This window comes from Pinus tabuliformis, chromosome 8 (assembly GCF_031772625.1).
Source record: "Pinus tabuliformis cultivar Carrire ecotype Pingquan chromosome 8, CPIR1, whole genome shotgun sequence".
In the NCBI taxonomy this organism is placed as follows: domain Eukaryota; kingdom Viridiplantae; phylum Streptophyta; class Pinopsida; order Pinales; family Pinaceae; genus Pinus; species Pinus tabuliformis.
In genome coordinates, this window is record NC_142294.1 from 308,614,490 (window position 1) to 308,642,195 (window position 27,706).

The following is a 27,706-nucleotide window of genomic DNA, read 5'->3' on the forward strand; positions in this document are numbered from 1 at the left end:
TTTTCCGCTAGAACGAAAAACTCATCTCTGTCGTTCATCTCTTAACGCCATCCAATACGACTCCACGACTGACAACTTCCAATATTCTCTGCTCTGATATGTTCCTCTTTGCTTCCAATGACCTCTTCCTCTTACGCTTTGGCTTCATGATGGCTTCTGATAACCTGTTTCCGATGAACTCTTCTGATATGCTTCTCTTGATAGCTCCTGTGACTTCCAATATTCTCTGCTCTGATATTCTGCAATACTCCTCTGATGTGTTCCTCTTCTGATGGCTTTGCTCCTTGGCTTCTTGCTCCTGTTTCTTCATGGATCCGCTCTGCTTGGCTTCACATCATTGTTTACTCGTCCAAAATATTGCCATATTGACATCAATGACCATCTAGGTCAACAGAAATGATATTTACTGGGCAGTACATCACTTTTTGGCATGTGACATAATTGTCGAATAAGTTATTAAGGTCTAATGAATGATGACAAAGTTGGTTATAAAAATATGGTTAACGTGAATATACAATAAAACAATAAAAACTAAAAGCTAAAAGCTAACTATCTAGTTATTAGATATAAACTAAAGAGTTTCATGTAATTGAATAACATTCAAAACAAATTAAAATTTAAACCAAGATGAAAATAAAGTGAAGAGAAAATGAGAAAGCTCTTTCCTTGCTAACATAATTAGCCACCCAGTGTTGAGTGCTATTTATAAATGGAAGCTGCAATGGTTATTATGAAAAACAACAATAGGTGTATAAGAAGATTTATGAACAATAAATCGTGTTGATGATACCATGTATGGCTGTTTATGCATGCATAAATTTAAAGGCATAAACAGATCGGCAATTCTAACACTCTGTCATTGGCAAAAAAACACCAAATGAGTGAATGGGCAAATGAATCATAGAAAATAACACATGATGCAGAAGCATGTCAGCTATAATGCAGAAATTAAGGAAAAAGCTGGGTAACAATCTACAAAAGTCTATCCATTCATATACATTGCATATGTAGGAGAGTGAACTCACCTCTCCCTATGTGTGGTGAGGCTGTCATTCCAAATACTTTTGGTTTATGCTGGCATCTAGAATAATAATCCTTTAACAAAAAATATACCATATATAAGACATACAGTATAAATAGTACATTGGATCATAGCACAACAATTATTATTCTTAGCGATTCTTGAAATCAGAATTCATACTTCCATTATTTTCGCATATGAATTTTGTCCTAATGCTTGATCACACTTGTCAAAAATTAACAGGTCAACAAGATCAAGGCTGACAAAACTGAATTGTAAACTGTCCAATAGAATCTGGGGCATTGTTACAAGCACCTGAAAAAAAACACATTATGTTAATGTAATGCTTTCAGTATTTAAGGCCTTGAAGAACAAGGCCATAATCCAATGTCCAAAAGCCATTGAGACTCCAATCTCCAGCAAACCTACAACTGACCTTCAAAACAGGGCCACAATAACAATATTTATGCATGGTACATAGCAGGAATTGAACAAGTGAGAACAAACAAGAACATTTAGTCTATATAAAATTCATCTTAGAATATATCTACAGTCCCACAAAAATATTACACATTGAGACAAAAGTGTGGTGAAATATATGTATGGGAGCGTTATATATACATATATTCATAGAGATAAACACAATGGCAGAAACATACAGGCATCTACATGAATATTCATTTTATATTTTCAATATCCAATCTTCATTTTCCTCTTTCCTACTCCAAATTTGTGTAGGTTACATGTAATGAGGTGGAGTGATGGAACCGAACATCAGCATGGAAATAAGTTGGGGGTAGGAGAATAGTCGACTACAGTAGATTCAAATTAGCTTTAAATGATATGGGTTAAACTATCCATTTCTAGAGTTCTCCATTGATACCCTTGATTCCACTAAAAGGCATGTCAATACATCTACTAGAAAGTTGATCTACAAAGTCACTTAGATCAAGCCAAAGAAATCTCTAACTCCAAAATTTCTCCATTTCTTCCACTCCTAATTGCATTTTTAAAACAGCCTTTGTCAACACTCCAAAGCATATCAGATCGCAACGACCTCAAGCTTAAGAGTTCTTTTGACATTGTTACCGTAAACTATAACAGGCCTTGGAGAAGGGTACCCTACAAAGATATCACTAGATAACAAGCCTTGGAGAAGGATACCCTACAAGGCTATCACTAGACTAAGTGACAACAATGGGGTGATGGCCCACTGTCACCACAGCCAAAACCCCCTGCTATTTATGGATTTTCACCAATGGGAGGAGTCCCAATATGTATATAGGTCACCTAATAGGTATTCTAAGCTTAAAGGTGCAAGGTGACAAAGAGGCCTCCAAGGGAAAGACACAATTTAGGCACAAGGCTCCAAGAGGAGTCAATTCGCTTTCCTTGAAAGAGGCCAAATTAGGGCAACACAAGATCTAGGGTTTGATTGATATGTTGAGAGTTGGGATCACCAAAGGTCTAGGTGCAACGAAAGGGTTTCCCACAATGTATTCCAACAATGCTAAAGCACGTGATACCCTCAAGAAGCCCCCAGTTGAAGCTATAACCAAACTAGGGTTTTCTCTTAGGGCAACAGGAATTATGGATGAAAATGGACTAAATGCCCACCAGAAGGGAATGATTTTGTGGAAACCACTCAACCATCAATGATTAGACTTTCCAAGGTCCAAATGTCCCTATCTTCGTCAATTTGCACTAAGCCATAGTTGACCACTTGGCCTTAAGAGGGCCGAATTAGAGATAGAGAAAGAAGATTCAAATTAAGGATAGAAAGTGGTTTGATCACCAACAAGGGATGGCCAGTGCCTAATCCTCGAGTGGATGGAGTCTATGGATGTTTAAGGTTAGCTAATCCTTGCAAAGGAGTAAGGATATTTTGATGCCTAGCATCAAAACCCTGACTATTATCTTTGTGAGTGAATAGAGGAACTTGAGAGAGATACAACATGAGTTCCCAAGGGGAATACCATTCACATCTTATATAATAAGTAATGCATGCAATGATGATATCTAGCTTTCATACAATTGATTTTCGACAAATTAGGGCACAATAGAAAAACCCTAGATTACCAATATATTCCATACATTAGACATAAAGCAAAAATTTATCACATACAAGGCTCGATTACAAGATAATATGCATGAATAATCCATCATTGATCCAAGATAACTTCTCCAAATAAGAAATGGCTCCAATACAAAATTTGTTCCATAGATCACATCTCTCCACAAGTAAAGAAGGTTGAAATTCTCCTAAGAGAGGCCAAATTCTCCAAGTGATGACGATGACAAATAAAAATATCCTCTCCTCTATTTATATGAGAAGGGCAAGTCTAATTTAGTCTAAAAGCTCCTAAAGACAAGTAAAATCATAATAGAACCTTGGGTTACAGGCCAAACCAACTAGCTTAAAGACAGAAACTCGAGTGAAAATCCCAAACGTGTGAGTCGTTGAGCCGAAAAGGTTGACGTCACCCATCAAGTGAAACCCATGTAGCATGCTTTAAGGCTCTAGAGTGCCATGAGTAGTGTAGAAGCCTCTAAAAAACATGATGTGAGGGTTTGTCACGCCTCCAAACATCAAACACAATAATTTATTTTTTTATGTTGCAACTACCAAAGAAAAACTGAAGAAATAAACATTCATTTCCTCGGTGTACAACATACATTGCCATGAACCCTTTTAGGGTAAGAGTCCCAACATTAGACTCCTCTTTGTTTATATTTACAGTTTAGGCTTTATCATACACGCATATACAATTAGCTATACGATGAAGCATTTTTTTTGTTTTCATTCCCCTTCACCAATTAATTACTAGACGGGGGATTTGTTTGTAATACAGCTTCAAAAAAATTCCATTACCTTCATTACTGTTTTGACAAGGGGTTGTGATGCTTTCGCTTACTCACAGTTGACATCCTACACTACCCATGCTATAATAAGATTTAAACTCTTAATAAACTTACCATGCTACCACCTCGTGATACCTAACCTATGATTGTTACTTGGCACGAAAGGGACTTCCAAATTAAGTGCTAACGTGTTGCATCAATGGTAAGCCTATGGGATATACATTTCCTTTTTTTGTTATTCTAAGCGATCAACACCCATGGTAAACCTAGCGTTATAACTTACGAAGGATATGAAATATAAGAATTGTATGTATGTTTTGTTTTGCGGTGGTGACCAGCATAGAATTATTCCACGAATTCTCTGGAACCTTTTCTTGATGTGAGCAATTGGGAAAATCAATGTATTATTTAAAATGGTTTTTCAATGGAATTGATCTGGAACCTACGTGTGTCCTTGTCAGAGATCTATGGCTTATATTTGTCGAATTACCGCTAGTGTAACCACCCCAGGGGTCACCGAAGGGTTTCTGTCATTTCTTGATTTTTGGGTTTGAGACAGAGCTCTGTACTCTTTCGTCTAGATACTATTTTGATTAATGCTTGCAGGCTCTGTAACCCTAATTGTGTTAAGGTGTGGAGCCCCGTGGATGCCTAGGCTTACTTCTGCCATTATCTTGATGCATAGGTAGCTAAATTTTTCAACATTGTCTTATGTTTAATTTTCCATCCCATAAGTTTCATTCCCCTTAATGTTTCTACCATTGCTTGCCTTGCTTTCAAGGTCCCTGGTTAACAGTCGAGGTGCGACTATACCAACCCTAAGGGTCACGCTGAAAAGAGACTAGGTAAGTTGCTCGGTCTTTCTTCTGTCTTCTTACCTCTAAGTGGTTTTTATATCCCCCCCTTTTTTACAGAGAACTGAATTTTTAACCTTCGACGTTGTTTTTGCAAGTATAACAGCGTCAGCTTTTTCACTCTTACAGAGAGAGTCTTTGTCGCTCATCTTACAAGTACAGATTTACTCTCGGTTGAAGTTGTCTTTATATATATATATATATATATATTCCTTGTTTGCTCATAAATTTCCTTGCCTAACAAGGAATCTCTCGAGGTTTATAATCTTCTTATAGTCAGCTTTCTTGTTCTAGGTTTTCTCTTTATAGTTGAACCCTTGGCCCTTCTAGAGCTCATGCATTGTAAGCCATCTTCTTGGGTCAACGTCTCACAGTGGCTCTTACCAGGTTCTAGTCCCCGCAAGTTAATTAATTTTGTCATTATATTTTTTCAGGTCCCTTCCGGATAGCTGGCCATAAGTTGGCTCTGTCACCGGATGAAAACACAGATTTAGGGGCAACGGGCTCACCTATTACCATTTTAACTTAGCCATTTTAGGGCTAACCCTTAGGGTTTTGTTGTCAGCATGCGCTCTGCTTAATTTCATTTCTTTAGAGAAAGAGACTTAGCCATTACAATATGATTCCTATAGATCATTTTTGTGTCGAGAGCAACTAACTACTAGGGTTGTCTCAGAGTTTCTATGTTCATTGTAAAAATTTTACAAGATTTACGGCCACTGCGGCCAAAATTTCTTTAAGTTAAAGATGGAAAAATTCCACATCAACGGAGCTTTTTACAGTCTTATCCCTAAATTTTGATATGCATTTTAATAATTTGACATCATTCTAGTTTTGTACTTTTCTGTATTTTTTCTAATGGTACAATTTTATATCTAAAGTTTCCTTGCGTAAGAATGATGACAGACATTATGATTGTTCCTTGTTTACACGACCATATTCACTTGTTACAGTCACTGTTCTGACAATACCAAAGAAAATGGTTTATACTGAGTTTGGCTTCGATTAGTAAAGCAGTTGTTAAAGGAATAATCTGTTCGAGAATCTAGGGCAAAGTAGTGTTGTGATGATTCTCTGTGACTTGATAACAATTTGTGAAGTCTTTTTACTTTTCTTATTAGCTTATACTTCTTCTTCTTCTTATTAGTGCATATGTGTGTGCTTCATCAAACTGCTACCAAACCAAAATAACAAGAACACAAAATTTGGCTCTTTGCCAGGGACAAACCCTCTCCACTCTTGAGAGGAAAACCCTTGGTAAGTCTTCTCTTATTGAAGCTTCTTATTGATCAATGTCAAACCCTAGACCCCTGACAATGAGATCCTCCAAGCACAAGTCAAGTCTTTTCAAGATAGATTCTTCTTGCAACACTTTTGTCTTCTTCCCTCCAGCACTTCTTCCAGCAACTGTTGCAGACTTAGGGCAGCAGCAGTGAAGCCCTAATCCTTCACACGTGAGAGTGTTTTCTCCTCCAAAACTATGTTAGACTTTCCTTTCTTGTATTCCCTTCTTCCACGCTTGAGAGAGAGGCTTTGTAGGCCTAGTTTGAGCCTTCAACAAAGAGATATATATGACTGTGACAGTGTTGTTGTGATGACCGCAGGTTGTCCTTCTTTTCTCGCACGTGTGGCTGTTATATGCTTCAGATTAGCCCTATTCACTTTGCTTTCTTCCCTTTCTTTCACACTTGAGTAGGAGGTTCTTTAAGCCTATGATCTATAACCAAACAATGCAGTTTTTATATCTGTGGTAGAGGGGCTATTACAGTGGCAGGTAGACCCTTTCCTTCTTCGCACGTGTGACTGTCCTTTAGCCCTACAGCAGTCCTTAAACCTTCGGTGTTTCTTCCTCCTTCGCACTAATTTGGAGGCTTCTTCCCTTGTCTTCTTCTTACCTTTCTCCTTCGCAGATTTCAGAGTGAATTCGTTGTCCTTTTGAGGAGTGGAAAGCCTCTATAAATAGAGGTTTGTCCCTCCTATTTCAGCCAACATGACTGTCATTTAGGCCGACTTGACAGATTGCCCTTTAATTCATTTTTATTAATTATTTGCTGCTTGGAGACTTCATTTATGCTAGTAGAGGACTTGACTTGTCTCAGAGGTGTTCCCATGACCTTGTATGATGTCATACATGATGTAGCATGCCCTCAAAGGGTCTTATCATAATTACATTTTGACTTTCGACTTTCAAGAAGCACTTCAAAATGTGCTTGACCTATTTTCAATGAGCAAGAAACTTATTGACAAACAATACAAAAATAATTTCTCTTTTCTTGAATAAGTACAAATATCAAAATTACATTTATGAAGACCTAGCCTAGTTACATTTCCTTCAACATAATCTTCTCTTTGTAGCTAGCAACAGCCAATGCTTTCTGTTACAATCAAAATTATTGGTTTTCCTTATTTTCTGCAAGGTTACGAAAGGGTTCATTAAGGTTGGCTTTCTCCAAACACTTATATGTCCTTACAAGGAGATTTCATAGAACTTACTGGACCCAAAAGTAGAATTGTTTTGTACCAGTTTTCCAAGGACTGAGCCGAACTGTTGGGTTGCTGCCTAACAGAAAGGCACTAACCCTCCCACTGGTCACTTAGGATTTTCCTTCATACGACAAGTTTGTAGGGTTAAGAAAGAAAAACAATTATTATGACAAGCACATTCCATTATCTCCTATGCTCAGACACACTATAATTTTCAATTTCTCAAGTTAATAATAATTTTTTTCCCGAGACTTTGTACCTTTTCTTTCTATACTCCATCAATTTTTTTGCCTACCTGCAACACAACCATAAATAATATTTGCCAACACCTAATTCTACAATTTCTCTGTCTTTCCAGAACAACGATACACAAAATACATGTCTATAAACTATTTTTGTTCTATCACAGAGTTTGGAACTTATCCCAAATGACTGAAATGCATCAAAGGCCTCCACGGACCTCCCAACCGTAAGTTAGAAATACTTCTAACTGCCCCCGAGCTAATGTTCCTTTCCAATCAACAACAGTTCTTTCACATATCAACGAAGCTTCTGCTTCTAACCCTAAGCAGAAATCTGCTTCCAAGGGTTACACGGGTGTTCGTCTCCCACTGGTGGTTGGTAGTCATTGTCTTTATCTCCCACAATAACTCCAATTGAGAGAATTGAATTAACAGCATCTGTCTCTAGCAATTAATAATCTCTATTCTCTCCACTAGTTCCTTTTCCTTGCAATGGCATTTCTCTCCCTGCCCTTCTCTGGATGTCCTTTCCTCTCTTTTCTTCTTTCAAAGCGACACTGTTTCTCTCCCCCGAGAGCTATATTTTGTTATTTCCCATTTCTTGGGTCATAACTAACTTTCTTAAACTGTTCTTGACTGAAAAGGAAATTTCACTCCCGAGTGGCCTTTGGCACATTTCAAGAATATTTATTATCATCACAAAACATTTTTTTGCATATGTTATTTATATTCCAATTAGACATTCCTCAATTAATAACCGCATATAATTTAAATTGTCCAAATTCAACATTATTCACAACTTAGCTTAGATTTCTAGGATCATCACCTGGGACATTACATCTCACCCCCCTAGGAGGGGCACCGTCCTCGGTGTATTCAAGTTCCCTTCTTCTTTGGAACAGCATTGGAAAAGTCTCTGATGATTTCTTCTAGTTCCCAGGTAGCTTCTTCTAGTTCAAAATGTTTCCACTGAACTTTTACTTGAGGGATAGTGCTTTTTCAAAGGACAACCTCTCCTTATCCAAAATTCGTACAGGTTCAACCAGGAACTCTCCTCTAAAGAAAACTAGTTTCAATAGTTGTTCTATCATGCAATTTTTTTTTCTTTTCATCACTTAGTCATTATTCAAATTCATAGAAACACAACAAAATCTCTATACCGACTTAAAGAGATCATGGTCACTTTATGCAAAACTACAAAAATAAAAAATAAAAAAAATTGTGGGTAGTTTCTCAGTTCTGGCAAGCACTCTAAGAGTGGTTTGACAGCCCCAGAACAGGCACCTAGAGTGGTTTAACAATGTCCCTGGAAAACACCCTGTAATGTATGATCAACAAATTTAATATAATCACAGTAATCACAACCACATTACTTTTATTCCCAACATTCACAATCAAATGAAATAATTTTATATATTGATCATTTGTATAACGCCAAGTGATATTCTGATATAGTACTTCTATAAGTACTCTGGGAGCACCTAGCTCCTCAATCATCAAAATGATCAATAACTTCATCAAATGCATATCGTCTTAGCCCCCCGCAAAGACATTCACAAGATTGGTAACATAATAAAGAAACTACACTTCCAGTAATTCCTTTTTGAGCACTAGGCTCTTTTCTTGTCAAAGTGTACATAAATTTCTTACGCAAACATATAGAAAGTTCTATTGAAAATGAAATTAACTCAAACAGATTACAGAAAAAAACACACATAAAAATCAGACACAAAATATTGGCGGAAAAAAGCTGAAGCCTCATGCTTCCTCGCGTATTCTCTCTCTTTTTTTTGTGTAAGTCAGCTTTTTGTATTAAAAAAAAGAAAATATAGTACAAAACTTCTGCATCTGCAGACAACAGGCCGCTAAACAGCAGGCAAGCTTCAGGAGACTAAAAAGAAAAGACATAGAAGCTGATGACTAAAAACAGCCCACCACGCAGGGCGGCAGAGAACCAGAAGACCTGAAGAAAAAGACACTTGGACACTAGAAGGATCTACTTCAGATCCCCGATAAGAGAACGGGCAGCCGGAAAGGATAGACTATCCACCTCGGCTCCAAAGAGAAGATAAGACTAGAGCAGAGCTGAACAAGAAGAGACCAGAAGAAGTAAGAAGCACGATCAAAGCCAAAGATTCTACACAACGAGGGTGGAATCATTTGGTCGACCTTTTTTCCCTTTCTTTTTACCCACTTTGACCCAACCATTAGGACACTGTTGGTCTGGAATGATTTGTAAACTGAGTTGGGCTGATGGCGAGATCTCCTTGTCTGAATCCGAAGGAGAAGACTCATGAGTTCTTTTCTGAGAGATTGGAGGGACTGTGGCTTCCTCATGACAGCTCGAGGGTGAAACCTGTGCTGGCATTGCGTCCATGTCTTCCTCATCCTCCTCCTCGTCCTCTTCATCTGAGCTGGAGAAAACATCCATTGGGGGAGGATCATGAGGTTTCCAGCTTTTGGATTTTGGTTTAGAATTGGCTTTCTTTTTTTGGGAAGGCATTGAAGGACACGAGCTTTGAAGGTGCCCTGTGAGACGACAATTTCGGCAGCGAAAGGCTGTGTTCTCGAAATCCAGAGTTTGAGTCCAATGGAAATCTCCTATTTTGAGAATGATCTGATCAGGTAGTCCTTTGCTTATGTCTATTTCTGCGCAGATTCTGGCGAAGGTGTAGATTCCTTTTTCCCCTCTTGATGTGTCTGTGCTAAGGAAACGTCCTAAGGAGTTGTCGATTCCTTCAAAGACAGCAAAGTGCCATAGATGCACCAGTAGGTTAGGTAGTCTGACCCAGATTGGGAGTTTGGTGATAATTGTTGTGGAAGGATCGAAGTCTTGGAACCACGGAGTTAGGAATAAACCCGCAGAGTTCCAAAACCATGGGCCTTCAGATAAGACTCTTTGGTAGTCCTCACTGTCAACAAACACTGTGATGAAGAAGCCTTTTGAACAGAGAAGAACCTTGCAATTGTTGGTCCAATTTGAATGAATCCATTGATACAGATCTGCTGTCCGAGGCCATAGCCCATTGAACCTGCAAATAATGCCAAGCTCTGCAAACACCTGGTATTGCCTATCCATCGTAGGATGCATTATTTCAATGGAGGGGGTTTCCTCCAGCTTGTCCACCAAGAACGGTTTAGGAGCTTGAGCTGGTGGAGCTTTCTCCTTGGGCTTCTGAGCATGGACAGCATCTTTATAAGAAGATGCTGCAGCTGAGGATGACTGTCCAACAGCTCCCCCTCTCAAACGAAGGGAAAGAATGATGGAAGCATTTCTTTGAATGTTGTAAAAGGAAAGGGGGCAAAAATCCTCCAGTTGTTTACCTTCGTATAGGAGACACTGAGAGGCTGTGGGAATACCCTCCTTATCTTCCATGACTTGCTTGAGGTCCTGCACTAGATCTGAAGATCTCACCCACTGTAGCATTGATTTGCCGGATAGGAGCACAATCAAAATCTGGAACGGTGCGGCGATGTCTGTTTTCTGCTTGCCGCTGTGCTCCTGAAGCAAGAGGAAGCTGGTGCGTGTACAGCCAGCTGAGGGCCCAAACTGTGCTTGTTCTGTTAATTTCTGCCCAGTAGAGCAAGTAAGTTTCACCGCTGTATTCAGCTTGCATGGGGATGAGGTCCCCCTAAAACTCACGGCTTTTAGTTCTGCATGACCGAGCAGAGGCCAATCGTCCTCTGAACCCTGCGTTTTGTGCCGGATTCCTAAAACCTCTTCAGCACATTCATTCTGAGCATGGACAGAGAACAGGCCCCTTTTTTGGACTAAATCTCGGTGAGGCTTTTCGTCAAACACTTGCCCCTCAACCTTCTTGGCTCTGAAATGTGATAGCTTTCGTCGCTGGTTTTGGAACTCCACGCTCCTATTTCCCAACATTCTCCATTTTGTCTCCTTTTGGACTCTTTTGGCCGCTGCAGCAGGGGCGCTGGCAGCCGCCTCTGCCAAGTCACGCATGCCCATCCATGCTCTGCTGCGCGAGTGGGACTTTTTTTTGGATCCGCCTGCTCCTCCGACCTCCGTTCCCTGCCCAGATAGACCCGTCTTTGGCTTCCAACCAAACTCATGGATGGCTTTCTCCGGGATCTCATTCTTGCCCGATGGTGCCTTCGGGCCATAAACATCGTCGAACACAGTCTCTTGGTCTTGAGACCACCTAGCGACTCCTTTGCCGCTGCACAGAAGGCCACTTGAGCAAGCTGAAGATCTCATTTGGAGGGGGGAAGGCCCGTCTGGCCATGAAAATACGGATCCCGTTACCATGGCCATGTCTTCTCTGCACCGAAATTTTCCCGCTCCTCGCTGGTTCCGTCTTTGGTTTGTAATCTCTCACGTATTCTCTCTCATTCTCATTCATTAAAATAATTGAATATAGTGTTACAAATAAATAGATGAGAGATAGTGTTCTCAAGATAGTGCGTGCTATCTTAGACACTTTTGGTTGAGATAATTTCTCCTTTGATTGAGATAATTTCTCACCAGACACACACCAATATAGGAGTTACCTAAACTAACTCCTATCTTAGAGGAACAACCCAAGAGTTAGGCACAAATTCCTAACTTGGAATATTTAATTAATTTATTTATTTTTGGATTTATTATTTTTTATGAGAGAGGCTAACATTCCCCCCTTCAATGATAAATCCAAAATAAGAATGAGGAACCATCTTTCAAGTTCTCCTGTTGATCCTCAAAAACATTGCCTGAAAAAAACCGCCAAAACTGGATGCTGGGAAAAACTCAAATCTGAAGAGAACATGAATCAGCTGCATGCCTGATTCATCTCTGAATGTTGCTTGACAACTCCATCATGTGCAAAGCCACAAAAGGATCCAACTGTCCTTCGCTTGAAAACAGCATCCAGTGTCCACTGACACAATTTGATGAATGCCCACTGGCATATTTGTTGATGATGATCGCCCATTGGCTGAAGATGTCGAAAAACAACTCAATGTTGCTTTTGCTATGATGAAAGCTGCTCACTACTGCTTTGGCTGTCGATCACCCACTGGCGAATTTGCTGACGCTCACTGCCGATGACAAATGCCCACTGGCTGATGAAGATGCCCACTGGCTGCTTCGCTGATGTTGTCGAGACTTTCAGTCTGACAACCACTTGTCAATTTCATTGACATTTTCCCCCCTTTGTCAGCTGAAAGGAGAGACAATCTTCTCCAAAATATAATTGAACTCCCCCCCTTCAGGTGTAGGAGAGTTTCACTGCTGTACTCTCTCATTCAACTGCATGAGAGTACCATCATCGGTTCACTGCTGGTTGCACTATGTGTGATTGTAGTCGGTTGTAGAACTGAGACAATCTTTTGACTATGGATGACCATTCCCAAGGATCGATCCATTCATAATGTATCTTCAATCTGGCTGATTTTTGTTGGTTGCGACATTTTTCTGAGGAATGATTGGGCTTGCCACAATGGCAACAAGGATGGAGATCAAAACACTGATCTTCCATATGACCGGTTCTTTGACAATGAGAACATTTCGGTTGGTCATTAAGTTCAGGTTGCGTGCAATTCTGGTTGTCTGCAATTTTCTCAGAACCTACTGAGATGAGCTGTTCAATAAATCTTGCACTCACAAACTTAATTGGCTTGGAATAATCTGGGATATGTAAGTTGATTTCATCAGTGACATATCCTAAGCCTCGTCGATTCTTGTTATTTTGAATTTCTTCCCAGGGCTTGATGATGGGTTTGGAAGAAATTTGAATTTGATCATGAACAACTTCGACACTTGAAGTTGTTTGGATGAGTGATTTGGAATCAACATCTTTATCTTCATCTGTATGGTTGAATGACCTGGAAGAAGCACTATTTTGTTGCAGCTCATCTCTTTGTAGTTGCGACTCTAGTTGAAGAAATTCAATGGTTTCATGTGTTTGTTGTAGATGCCGTGAAAGATCAGCAAGAGTTTCTTTGCTGGTGTGCACCATGTCTTCATCACTGGAGATGATCAAACTATGAAGAATGTTTAACCACTGAATATGTTGCGCCATCTGAACTTGCTCACTTGAAATCAAGCTCTCTTGTCGTAGCTGTCGTGCTTTGAACTGTTTCACTTGACAGGCTTGCTTGCTATGGGACTTGAATGGCACACTCGCTTGATTTGTTGCTTATTGTACTTGCTGAGAACACTTGCTAGAGTTGTAGAACTTTCTTGCTTAAACTCTGGAATTCACGCTCGCTTGATGACGATCATGTTTGCATGAATGACTTCACGCTCACTTGAATGAATAGCCACGCTCGCTTGATGTCGATCTCAACTTGCTTGATTGGTGTTAGAGTTGAACTTGTTTGGTTGCTTTGATGGTTGCTGCAATGAAATTCACTCTCGCTCGCTTGAAGGTTTGAACTTTGTACTGTTTTGACGCAAATTGCTTGAATGAATACTCACACTCGCTTGTAGGAGATGTGAACTTGTTGCTTGTTTGCTTTAGAGTTAAAAATCGTGCATTCACTTGATTCTGTTTAAAGGAAGGGTGTCGAACACTGTCGAAAATGCACCCAAAAAAGCTTACAATGATTTCAATGACTCACTACAATGAATTCAATTTGACTCGATGGAAGACTTGGGTGTCGGTTTCAACCGAGAATGCACCCTTACAATTCAATGTAATTTGAGTTTGATTACAAGTTCAATAATGTTGATGTAGATTGTGCCCTGAAACATTGAAGTTTACACATTCATTAACTTGATTGTAGTGATGTAGACTTTGCTTTGAAATGCTGGAGTTCGCAGATTCATGAACTTGATTGTATTGAGTGAAATTGCTTGTTGAGGTAGAATGTCGATGTTGAAAACTTTGATTATTTGTTGTAGTGACACAAATGCATGTGTTGAGCTTAATTATCCTTCCTTGATGCTATTCTGTTACAAGTGTTGTGCTTGCTTGCATTGAACTTTATGTGTGTTAAATGAGATCATTTATGTGTCAAAACTAGACACAAATAAAAAAGCAACAACATGAAGTATACACCATCATCAACACACTCTTCGTGTACCTAAGATCCCCTTATTCAATTTCGGGCGGATCTAGGACACAATCACCACAAAAAATATGTCTTTATTAAGTAATAAGGTCATCAATCTTTCTTCTTTTACAACATTTCCACTGAAGCTTTCTCAAACAATGAGAATCTAACGCTTGCAAATTTTGGAAGCAAATGCATTCAAAAAACTAACTCAATCTCCTACAACAATGAGCCTTTGTTTGAAAGACCAATCACTTCAAACTTACAGAGAAAGAAAAAATCAATCCTTATCACTCCACAAAATCACTTATCACTCCACACTCAAAAATGCACACTTATTGCTCCAAAATTACAAAATAAAATTTACCTTATCTCTCCATTACAAATAAATGATTTTATCCACTCCTTATCTCTCCTAAAAATCACACTTTATCACCTTATTACTCCATTACATAAAAAAAATGCTCCTTATCTTAAAATTACAAAATTTAAAATAAAGAACACATCTTCTTAAGTAGCTTTTAAATCCTTTTCATTTTAAATCACTTTATGAAATCACTTGAAAAGTGATATAAAGTTAACTTTAAAGAAGGTCAATAAATTTTGGACTTTAATTTAAAACGCATGCACCATTTCCTTCATAAAAAAACCATACGTACCATACCCATACGTATTTTTCAAAAGCTTGTTCATCGTAAACTTCCATTTGCGCTTTCTGAGTTCCATATTCTGCATATTATATCTTGAAGGACGAGATCATTTTGCTGTTGAATAGATGCTTCGCCTTTCTCAAATCACGCACAATCCACAACAACAATAATGCCAAGCTTAGACTTCGGCTCTATTTCACAACAGGAAAAGATCGATTTCTCATCGGGGCTCCACGTTAAAAGCTTTAAACCATACACTTTACCTTTGATGCGTTGAAAAGTCACTTTGAAAAAAGGAATTGTCATTTCAGATTAACACATTTCCTGCACAGTTTTGTTATGCAGGTTCCTCCACGCCTTTTGAAGAGTATCTTTGATGCATCCTCTAGCTCTCCTGTCAACGATGATAATTGATGATCGCGCTGCTTCACTACCGTTATCAGCATCGCTGCCCCAGCAAATATTGAATGTTGTCGCTGGTTCCACATGCTCATAGCCACATCTACGTTATGGATCAGATTCTTTAATAGCAATGCCTTTAACTGTCAGTCGGTGGCAAGCAAGTTGCAAATGTCATAGCATACTGCTCCGCCGTGCCCACATCATTTTGGTTTTGACAAATACAAACCACGAGAATTTCTCCACATTATTTTGGTTTTGACAAATACAAACCACGAGAATTTCAACGACCCTTCATAGGCTGACTGGACCGATTGACTTCCAGAATTTTGCAGACAGGGCTCTGTGTCGGTACAACAGTTTGAAGGTTTTTGAGAATGACGGACGATGGCAGCAGCGTAGTCCCCGCAGATATCATTGAATCCCTTGAAGCTATTAACACGAATTGTGAGGAAGTCGAATCCAATCTCAGAGAAGTGTTGGCGGCCTGCGATCCCGATGTCTTGGCGGAATTATCCCCTCTAGATCGTGCTTACACGTTTCTCACTTTGGCGAAGGCAGTAGCGACACTATTCACTTTGCAGTTAAGGTGCAGCGGGGATTCTCCAGACCAGCATGATGTGAAGACCGAGCTGGAGAGGTTGGATCTACAACATTCTTCTCAAAGCTCTCTGCAAGAACAACAGGATGGATGCTGCCCTCAAGCTTCTTCAACAAATGTCGAAGCGAGGATGCCGACCAGATGCAGTCTCGTACACAACGCTGATTTCCCACCAAACCAATTCAATTCATGCATTGATGGTCCCTGATCTAATCTCGTATAATGTTATCATCAATGCTCTCTCGCTCCCAAAGAGCAAACCATTAGCTCTGATACCACATATTGAAAATGAAATTAACTCAAACAGATTACAGAAAAAAACACACATAAAAATCAGACACAAAATATTGGCGGAAAAAAGCTGAAGCCTCATGCTTCCTCACGTATTCTCTCTCATTCTCATTCATTAAAATAATTGAATATAGTGTTACAAATAAATAGATGAGAGATAGTGTTCTCAAGATAGTGCGTGCTATCTTAGACACTTTTGGTTGAGATAATTTCTCCTTTGGTTGAGATAATTTCTCACCAGACATACACCAATATAGGAGTTACCTAAACTAACTCCTATCTTAGAGGAACAACCCAAGAGTTAGGCACAAATTCCTAACTTGGAATATTTAATTTATTTATTTATTTTTGGATTTATTATTGTTTTATGAGAGAGGCTAACAAGTTCATTTTTAATTCATCATTTGTCTGATTAGTTCACTTGTTATGCTATGAAAACCACGGTGGCCAAAAGAATGCTCCTCCCAATCAATGGAAATCGGTTTCTACAACCAAATTGAGCCATTTTCACATCCAAGACAGTTCTATGATAGTGACCACACTTGGTCTAATACAAGATTCCTCTCGGCAGTGTCCTACATATCCCCCCAGACAATGTCCTATCTTTTATTAAAGGGTTCCACCAGTGTTTCTCTCCCACTAGTGTTGTTTGGAATTTACCCTATTTATCTCCCACGGTAATTCCTACCAGATCCAAACTCATGGCATTTACCTCCAGCCATTTTCTCTAAACTGTGAGGAAATTAGAGCTCAATAGCTCACTCTTTGGCCTCCTTGGCCTTTCACAATTGTCTTGTATGTGAGATTCTCTTTAGCATCTTTTCCCACTGTAATTTACATAATTAACCATATGCACATTATCATTATTGCAAAAGGAACATTGACGTACATCATGCATTTATACTTGAAAATCAACGTGGGTCCTGTTGCACCCATTTTGTCACAAGTCCAAGGAAGCAGTTGGACAAAAAATTTCAAAGTCAAAATCATCAGCCAACAATTTGTTATATCATTGTAAATCCAATTTCTGCAAATTATAATGTAAATGGTGCTAGTATGACCGTTTAATTATGTAAAGACCTAGGTAAACCTCTAATCTTGGTGATGAATTTCATCCTAGAAGGTTTTTAACCTCACCACATTATGTGTGTTTCTAAACATGAATAATCGGCAAAGTTTTTCCTCCAACTTAAACCCCAAATCTAGGGTGGAATCCATTGACAAAGTCTTAGATGAGTCCTAATGTTATATTGAGTCTTTGTAAAAGTGGTTTGGGAATAATTTAAGCTATTTGGCTAAATTATTTTATTCCAGATCACTTGGTCAACTAGATCATAATGTGTCACAGAATTGGGTAAATATTACGAGGGTCTATAACGAATGGGTATTCCCCCTTTGAGGGTTGAATTTGTAATATCTAGTGTAAAAAATATTCTAGCGCATGGTCCCTCGCAATCAAACACCAGGGAAAAAATAATTAATCCCCTTGTGCCAATTAATTAATTTTTCTGGCAAAAATAAAATTAAATCTTAAGCTAGAAAATTAATTAATTTAAAGTCAAAAAAAAAATTATTAATTTCTTCAACTGGAAAATGACCAAGAAATTTGAAGGTCAAAAAGAAGTTAATTTTTGGAGGTCCCCCAACAAGCCAAAATGGATTTCTTAGGAAAAATTAAGCCTTTGAACCTTGGTGGTTAAGTCAAACTTCAAAGTCAAATTTTTTAGGAAATTAATCCGGAAAAAAAAAAATAAAAAATAAAAAATAAAAAAAAAAAATAAAAATAAAAAAATAAAAATGGATTAATAAATAATGGGTTTTATGAGAAATTCGAAAACTCCTCAAAAATAAATATTTTCGACGGCAAAAATTAAAAGATGATCAAATATTTATCAACAGTCGAGATTATTTTGATGGGGATCAAGCCAACTAGCCATTATTTTCCACTTGGAGAATTTATCTATAAATTAAAAACCATTTTGCTTCTCAAACCATGATGCTGACTCTGGTTCTAGACTGATGTAATTTTGTAACACTGGTGTTTAGCCATTGTTCTGTTGGGAACATCTGAATATCATAATAAAAAACTTTTGGGTTCAGTTCATGGTGTCTTTGTCTCATTGATCTGTGGTACGTGTTGGTTATGTGCTTTTGTATATTGCGCTAAATTTTTATATAAGCTTGTTATTTCATTTATCGGTGATAACAACATTCTATTAGTAGATTTTGGGTCTATCTTAGGTGATCTTCTTTATGTCTAACAAGTTTGCTTAAAGAAATTTATAGAGATTTTCAAGTACACCAGCTCTTCGGCTCCAAGTTCACAGACTGTGGGCATACGCTGACCTTGTTTGGGCTCTAGGAAATTTATAAGATTTTCTTACTTCACTAAGGCTATGGTTAATACTCTTATCTTTCGAAATACATTGAGCCATTGTCATTATTTGAAAAATTATTTTCTCAAAAAAAAAAAAAATTGCAAACAATATTTTGCAAATATTTTGTAAAATAATTTTTTCTAACCCTTGTTTTGCAGCAATTGGGGTTTGGATTTTTATTCTAAATTTTGTATGTATTGGGGTTTTGGGAAATTTTATTTTTCATTTGTGCAGGTGGGCTTCAAGAAGATTTGTTGGGGTTTAAGCTAGATCTAGTCTCCATTTAATCTGCAGAACCAACGTTCAACAATTTTTTGCAGTGATTTGGCGATTTTCAAGATCTAAGGCAAATCTGGGTTTTTTACAGGTGTTTAAGAATTTTTAGGGCCTTCTAGGCCCAACATTGAGCCTTCTAGCCCTAGTCACAACCCTCTTTCCCTCTCTGGTAGAGCCATAGGCCTAAATTGGCCTTAGATCCCTTGTCGTGGCTACTTTGGAGCCTTGTTGTTAGCCTTTCTAGACCTTTCAGGCCTAGCCGCAAGCCTTAGTAGCCTCGCTACCCTCCTTCATGGCCTTCTCTTGCCTAGGTCACCCTTTTCCTCCCTCCTCTCTCCTTCGTTGTCCTCGGACTACCTTCTCCTCTCCTCCGCTACCCTTATCCTCCTTCGTCTCTCCTCTCCAGCACTCCTCGCACCTGGCCACAGTCCCAAAGGGACTGTTTCCTTAAGTCGCAGCCCCTTTAAGGCTTGCAGCAGACCTTTAAGGCCCTACTACCCAAGGTCGCAGGCCTTAGGGCCTTCCTCCAGCCCCTCAGTAGCGTTATCTTCCTAGTCGTAGCCTCTAGTAGGCTTGTTGTGGCGGCCTCCATTTACCTCCATATCTCCATCACTATCCTTATAGCCCTTCATTCCCCTCATGCTAGCCTTCTAAGGCCTAGTGTTGCCCTATTTTGGCCTCTCCTAGCCTCTTTCCATCTTTGTTTAGGTTATCATTGAATATTTTGTCTCTAACATTGGTTGCTTGTAGAGATTTGGGTTAATTTTTTGTGGTTGCAAGTGTCCTAATCTTGGAAGAATTTTGGGCAAGTACCACAATCACTTTCAAGCCTAAAGGGCCAAATTGGTTTGATCTCTCAAACACTCATCCTCTCATTGTTTTGTCACAACAATCTAAACATTTGAAAGCAGTGGTAAAATATCCATATAAGTGACATAAATTCAATTGGTAAATTTCCTAACATATTGCTAAGTCATTTGCTGCATTTGGGCATTCACTGTTTGGCTTATTTTATGACTGTCATAAGCATATTAAATTTCCTAAAGTGATTTGACAATTGAAGTATCTTATTGCCAATAAGAACACTAACACATTGTTGTTTCTTGTGAGTTTTATAAGTTCCAAATTTGCACTTAATAGGCTCACTCACACAATCACATAAGCCTAAGATCTAATATCTTATTGATTGGTTAATATTGCTCAAATTTATTAGATATTGGCATCTCTTGTTGGCATTAAGGACCTAATTACAATTTTGGCATTATCTAAAGCTCCTAATTGTCTAAAGAACATTAATCCTCTTGAGCAATTGTCATTGATATTTTTCATACAAGTGTTGATTGTTCTAAGTAACATTTTTGGATAAGTGCTCTAGTTCTCTTTTACTTGTCATCATTGTCATTATTGTTTCATGGTTAATATCTTTTATGGATGATAACTTTATCTTGGGCATATTGGTGATATATTCTTAAGAGCATCTATCTTCTTGTTTAATACTTGAGCAATTATATATTGGTTATCTCTTGTATCTTGTGAGCACTATTGTAATTGAGCACTTATCTTGTGTTTAAGATTGTTGTTTATTCATTGTTAAGTACTCTTGTCATAATATAATCATAAATAAGTACTTAAAGTCATAAACAATCTTAACTCAAGATCACTCAAGCATCTTGCATTGCATTCTAGGCCTAGATTTGCATTAATCAACTTACCTCCAAGCCTAAGCTTGGTTGATAGAAAGATAGGGCCACTCTTCATCTTGTAGCTTGAGAAGGATAGACACTCTCTAGTGGTTAAAACGGTGACCTTGCAGTCGTCAAAGCCACAATTTCTGCAGCGATAAAGGCATCGAGTACATTACATTTCAAGGTGATCCGAATCGGATCCATAGAAGACTGTCAAAGAACCATGACTGTATCAGGTCGAACAAATCTCTAAAGAAATCCAAAACAGCGATCAAAGACACCCTGAACCACTAGCAATGGCAGCGACATGGAACGACGAGGACCTTGGTCAAAGCGCGTTGATCATCAGCCACTTCAATATCTACACTCCCAAACTAAGTTGCAGCAATCAAAACATTACAGATGGATGGGGTTTCTACAACAGTTTCATTTAGTCATTAGATATAAAAAGGGCATACATAACAAGGTTGCAGACATGTTATCTAGACCCATTATAAATGCATCTACCATACTTCAACATAATTTTGTGCTACATGAGAGCTACATAGAACAATATGCTCAGGATATGGACTTTAAAATGTATATGCAACTTTGAGTCAAGGCAAAAGAGTAGAAGAATTGGACTATCATGTGAAAGATCGACTCTTATACCATTGTGGGAAACTTTGCATTCCACAAACCGAGAGAGTAAAGATAATTAGGGAAGCACACACTTCTCTGATATCAGGTCACTTTGGGGTAAGTAAAACAGTTGCACAGCTGTAAAGGTTCTGCTATTGGCCGAAAATGAATGAGACAGTTTCTAGATATGTAAGAGGGTGTGCCATGTGTGCTAAAAGCAAGCCCATCAATAGAAAACTAGGCTTGTACACTCCATTGCCAGTTCCTTCTCACCCTTGGGAAAGTGTTTCCATGGATTTTGTTAGAGGACTGCCTAAATCTAGGAAAGGTCATGATTATCTATATGTTGTTGTGGATAGGTTCAACAAAATGTGTATTTTGATACCTTGTAGTAAACAGATCACAGCTGAACAGGCTGCAAAATTGTTCTTTGAACATGTATGGGATCAATTTGGATTACCCACTTCCATTGTATCTGATCGAGACACCCGATTTGTGGGGAAGTTTTGGTCGAGTCTGTGGGAACTAATGGACACCAAGTTGAAGAAAAGCATAGCTTTTCATCCACAAACAGATGGCCAGACAGAAGTAGTTAACAGGACAGTGATCCAGTTACTGAGAGGTTATTGCAGCAAACATCCTAAGCTTTGGGATGAACACTTGTGTTATGTGCAGCATGCTTACAACAGAGCCAAGCACTCTTCTACACAGAGATCTCCTTTTGAGACCTGTTTTGGTTTCACACCAAGGTCTCCTTTGGATTTTGTCTTTGGTAAAGATACCATGGTTGATGGACACAGTGATGTGGACAAGGCAACTAGGTTCATTGAACAGATCCAGGAGATCCACCAGGCAGTACAGGAACAGCTGGAAAAGAGCCAGGCCAAGTATAAGGCTAGGCATGACAAGCATCGGATGGAGCATAGTTTTCAGGTTGGAGACCAAGTCTGGCTGTATATCAGCAAGGACAGGATGCAAGGTGAAGGTAAAAAGCTAAAGCCTATCAGGTATGGACCTTTTAGGATACTTGAGAAGATTGGGGAAAATGCTTTTCGCCTTGATTTACCAGCTTACATACACATCTACTCAGTCGTAAATGCAGATTGCTTGAGATTGTTTGAATCTTCAATGATTGAGGACCCGGAAGAGCAGAGTCAATTGCCTTCTATTGATGACCTGCTACCTGAATATCTTAATGAGTTGCAGGAAGACACAGTGCTGGACAAGAAGGTGAGGACGACGTGCAGGGGAAATGTGGAGTACCTCAGGATTGGGCTCAAAGGTTCAAAGCTGAGCAACGCAAAGTGGATTGAGATTGGACAAGTGAAGAAATAGTATCCTCACTCAGTCGATGCTTGAAAAACAACTTTTGGTGGTCCAAAAGCTTTTTCAATGGGAAGGCTGTGATCCGAATCAGATCCATAGAAGACTGTCAAAGAACCATGACTGTATCAGGTCGAACAAATCTCTAAAGAAATCCAAAACAGCAATCAAAGACACCCTAAACCAGTGGCAATAGCAACCGACGTGGAACGACGAGGACCTCAGTCAAAGCGCGTTGACAAAGGCCCATGGAGACCGCGTAGGAGGCCAAATTGGCCCCTAGGAGCCCCGGATCGGGAAACGGAGGTGGATTTTGATGCGCGCCTAACGCTAATCGCGCATCGTTGGGCGAACAGGGCCAAAATGGAGGAAGCTCGAGCACTCAGTCGCGTTGGGAACCGGAGGACCGCAAGCGGAAAAAGGAAAAAGCGTTAAACTTACAAGGCGGGACCCGCGCTCTAGAAAACCGATGGTTTTGATCAGGGCACCCTTAAACGGTAAGAGGTTTTGGACGAGAGCGAAGCGATTCCATACATCGACCGACGCGTGGCAGGCGAAGGTGAGAAAAAACCGTCGTTGATCGCGCGCTATCAGTCGAGCAAATCAAACGCGCGAAACGTGCGTATGGCGTCGGATCTGGAGGGCTCAAATCGGATGGCTGAGATCGCGCCCGATGGAGGAAGTGGAATCGACAAGGGAATACGCCGCGTTTTAGAAGGGATTTGGAATCCGTATTGACCGCCACGGTGGAGGAAGAACGCATCCTCGACATAACTGAATAAATGAATCGAGGAAGTATGCTGGCGCCGTTTAGAAGAGGACAAGTGGCCACTCCCTGATCGTTCATGATGACACCGAACAGGGAACTCCAAGCGCAGCTGCAGAAGGTGAATCGACAGCGGTGGAAGAGGAACCGAACAAGCATAGTGTTCAAATGGCTAAAGCCATGAACAGAGACAGTCGAACCAGAGAGGAAAAAGAGAGTAAAAGTCGAGAGACGAAGAAATGGAACAGTGAACCCAGAGAGGAGGACTGAACACAAAGAACAGTAAAGCAAAGCAAAAGAGGGCAGAGGGCTGAGCTAACCAGAGGCAGCATCGAGCACCAGAGGCTTGAGAAATCTGAGCCGTCCCAGAGAGGATCTGTCCGGGCTGAGCACCACATTGGGCTCTCCCCTGTAGACCAAAAGGTCACAAAGCTGGTAGGAAGAAGAAGTCTATGTACTCAAGTGGCTTGGGGAATCCAAGAACCACCCTGCCAAGCATAACCTGCTTCAGGAGAACTCACATTGAGTCCCTGTACTGTAATTCCTCTGCTTAAAGGCACAATATGACAAGGCCACCACTGAAAGCTAGACCGGAGATGTAGCCCTGGAGAATAGGGTGAACTCCTTATTAAAATTGCTTGTGTCTTTATGTTTTCTTACTGTATTGCTCTGTTGTCTTTCCATTTTATTGTCTGTGTATTAGCAATCTGATCGATCCGTTGCTTCAATAACACGGAACACACACACAAGCACATGAGTCTATAATACCTTAGTTTAATAAATCTTAAACTGATGTCACTCATAGGGTGAATATCAGATCACAAGGGGAGGTATCGTTCGACATTAACCAAGTTTTTGTTTGCTTCACCTTGACTTCTCTCTACCACCTACTCTTGAGATTAGCCTCAAAACAACTAAGGATTAAGAGATTTACTTAGCTAGGCATTTAATTAAAATAAACCAATATCTTGCATTTCACTTAGGGCATAGGATTTGCATAGCATATAAGATAGCTAAGCATTTAAGCAGCAGTTGTTCATCTGGTCACCTAGTATTTAATTGATCTAAAGCAAGTAGATGACTCCATAAGGCATTGGTCTCGTAAATAATTCAATCTAATCTCATAACTTGTTAAAATCAACCAAGTGGCTAGGCCATTCAATCGTGTCTCCCGGACTTGTTGGTTGCCAACAAGTCTTGCTTTTCCATCTTCCAAAGGGACTACCCCCCATAGTCTGTTGTTGGGAGACAACTAGAACGAAGAAGTCGGGGATCAGAGTGACAGCCCCAACCTGAGTCGTTGTCGCACCATGCCTATACAATCTAAGCGACAATGGGTCCCATAATATGTAAAAGTAGATTTGACAAAAATTCATAACGAACACCTCATATTATACATGTGGTTTTCATTTTCAATTTTTTTCCATATAATAACCATCATGCAATTTAGAAAACCATTTACCATATTTTGCATATCATAACATTAAACATTATACCTTCTCATGTGCAGTTGCAATTCATATTGCAATGCTTTACCTTTCATAGGTTCTTATGCTGCCACTAAGTTACCCATGCTTAATCACATCAACATCATTAGTCACAATTGTTTTTAATAAAACTATACTTTCTACGAAATATTGTTATACCCAAGTCATTTATCAAATGCATCTCACTTTCACATGCATCTATGTTCTCAATATTCTAACAATGTAGAAAGGTATGTCATGTTACTTTTCATAAACCATTTCTATGTATTCAAAGTAATATAACAAGGATACATCCTCCACATGTTAAAACGAAGTTTCCATAAAGTTGTTTTTCAAAAACAACATTTAAGGGAACAATGCTTTAATCGCTATCATTCCCATAGTTCCTAACTCATGCAATATGTCTTTTGTTACCGTATTTTTTTTTGTTATTTGTAAGCAATAGCTTTCCTATTCCAATGACCTCTGACAACCATGTCAAACATAATGACATGTAAATCCATATATTTATATATGTTCAGTATTATCATGTCTGCAATATGTAAATACATGTACAATTAAAATCAAGGTTAAGGGACTCCCTTTTACATCATTTCCATGGACTCAATCAGCCTACTTGGTTGTCATAGTACTGTGTCCACTCCCAATTTTAGCCTTGATCAGTTTCATCTTTTCCCAGATTTGCAAAAAGCTATGATTTTATAAATCTCTTTCAGCATCATATCCATGTGCCTTTTAGTTTTTTGTCTTTGGGTGTAACCAACATATTGTTATCACTCTCAGTTTTGATTAGAGAGTTAAAACGTTTCTTTGGTTTTGTTATATTACTGGATTATCATGATATTCTATCCCAGCTTACCGACACTCCACAAAAGTTGATAGGCTGGAATTTCTGTTGTATCACATAATTACCTGCTTCCACACACTCCTTTTTCTTTGAAAAATACAACTGGTCATACCTTGTGCCTTCATTCTTTAAGTTGTTTCGATATCCAAAATCAAAAATTTAGGCCATGAGTTAATTCCTGACGTTCTATAAATAGGATGTCACACAAAATTTCTTGGAAATTTTCCAGGGATTTTATCTCTTCTATGCAAGCATATGAATAATTTTCCACAATTTTATCAGTCTTGAAGACCAACTTGCTCACGATACCCATGTACTCACAATCATTAGTTACAATATTTAGCATGTTCATACTTGAGTGATGCTGCTATTGTAGATATTTTGTATGTCCAACTCAGTTGTAACACATGTTAATATTGGGTATCTTTCATGTTTGCACTAGAATTTATTCTACATAATATAGAGTTCTCCACCCTCTTTTTGGCACTTTTTCACAAGTACTTACACCCCTATTGAGCATCTTGCGTACCTTTTATTATGTATTTGTATTCTCCAGCCAGAATATTCCACTAGTGCTTTCAACTAGACTCCTGGACATATAAGCAGGGATTCTTGTAATACACAATTACTTGCATAGCATACATCAATGTCTATCTCAGGACTCACAATACTTCCCTAACCAAACAATACAGTACCGTGTTGGTTCTTCTAAGACTATAAAAATAATAAGATTGACTGTTACATATTTTCTTCCATGTAAAATTTTTACATGATAAGTTCAATTTCCAACCTTTCTGGTTTTTTTTGCACATGTTAACTTTGACTTAAGTGAGTCATTTTTAAATTACCAACAACATCCTTCCTCTGTGCCTGTATACAGTTTCTATCCACACCATACATTTTCCATGGCATTTACTGGATCCACTGTACATAATTACATAGTCCATTTTCACATCTAATTTTTATAATATTGTTTTTAAATATACTTATTTTTGCACATCAGTATTCACATATCTTTACTTTACAGATAATCATCATTTCTATGCATAGGCTTGGAACTTAACGTCGTAGGGGCCGCACCGCTCAGGTAAATTCTTCTTTTTTCCTCACAATGCATTTACTCCCTAATTCCAGAGTTACAACGGTATAGGTGTAAAGCCATAGAGTGATTCCACTCTGATTTTCTAAAAGTGTCCCACTATCCTTACGTCCATATGGCTCTACTTATTGTCCATATCTCCCTTTATGAGCTTGAATCTCAATGAGGGTACTCTATGCTCTTACAATTAATTGTTTTCCTCACCTAGATTATATAGGTACAATGGTTAGGTATATACAATTAAGGCAACAATGTTTTTTTTCTTTGATAACTATAGTAATACCTTATGCATTACAAATAAATTGGTACCCAATTCTCTGGTTAATTAAATCTTTCAATTATGTAAATTTCCAACACAGCTTCAGCCCCTTCTTCTTTTTTTATCATGGATTCCACTACATGGCAAAATGTTGTTTTACTATACTAATATTGTTACTATGATTACATTCAAGGTCAAAATAAAGGTTCCCTCATCATAACAATCATTAGAAGCATATACCGAAGACAAATATATTTGGGATGAACATGATAGTCGATCCAATGGAAACCTTCAACTTAGTTCCATACATAGTCAGTGCAAAGGGCTTAACCATACCACCATTAAAGTATATACCTCCTTTCCATCTTGTTGACCATTGGAGTGGAACTTGATGACTATCTGAAGACTCCACGCCCGAGGATGTACCAAAGGACACTTGTACCATCAAATTACCAGAGTTTTTAAACTCTACTTCTTTTTCTCACCATTTTCTGTTGTACCCAGGTTCCATACCTTCTGAGGAATTGTAATAAGTGATACTAGTATGATGTGTTTTGAATCGTGTAAC

The 27,706-nt window shown here is 38.8% G+C and overlaps 1 protein-coding gene across 3 annotated transcripts in view; it reads right to left on the reverse strand.

Annotated features, from left to right (window-relative positions):
* The window catches only part of LOC149235370 (endoribonuclease Dicer homolog 3a-like), a 421,567-nt gene that overhangs the window by 361,780 nt on the left and 32,081 nt on the right, over positions 1–27,706 (reverse strand). For all 3 annotated transcript variants that reach the window (XM_089372092.1, XM_089372093.1, XM_089372091.1), the window contains exons 3-4: positions 1,202–1,336; positions 1,026–1,095 (exon numbers count right to left, since the gene is read on the reverse strand). In XM_089372092.1, coding sequence (XP_089228218.1) covers positions 1,026–1,095; positions 1,202–1,336 — 205 coding nt within the window. The remainder of the gene's footprint in view (positions 1–1,025; positions 1,096–1,201; positions 1,337–27,706) is intronic.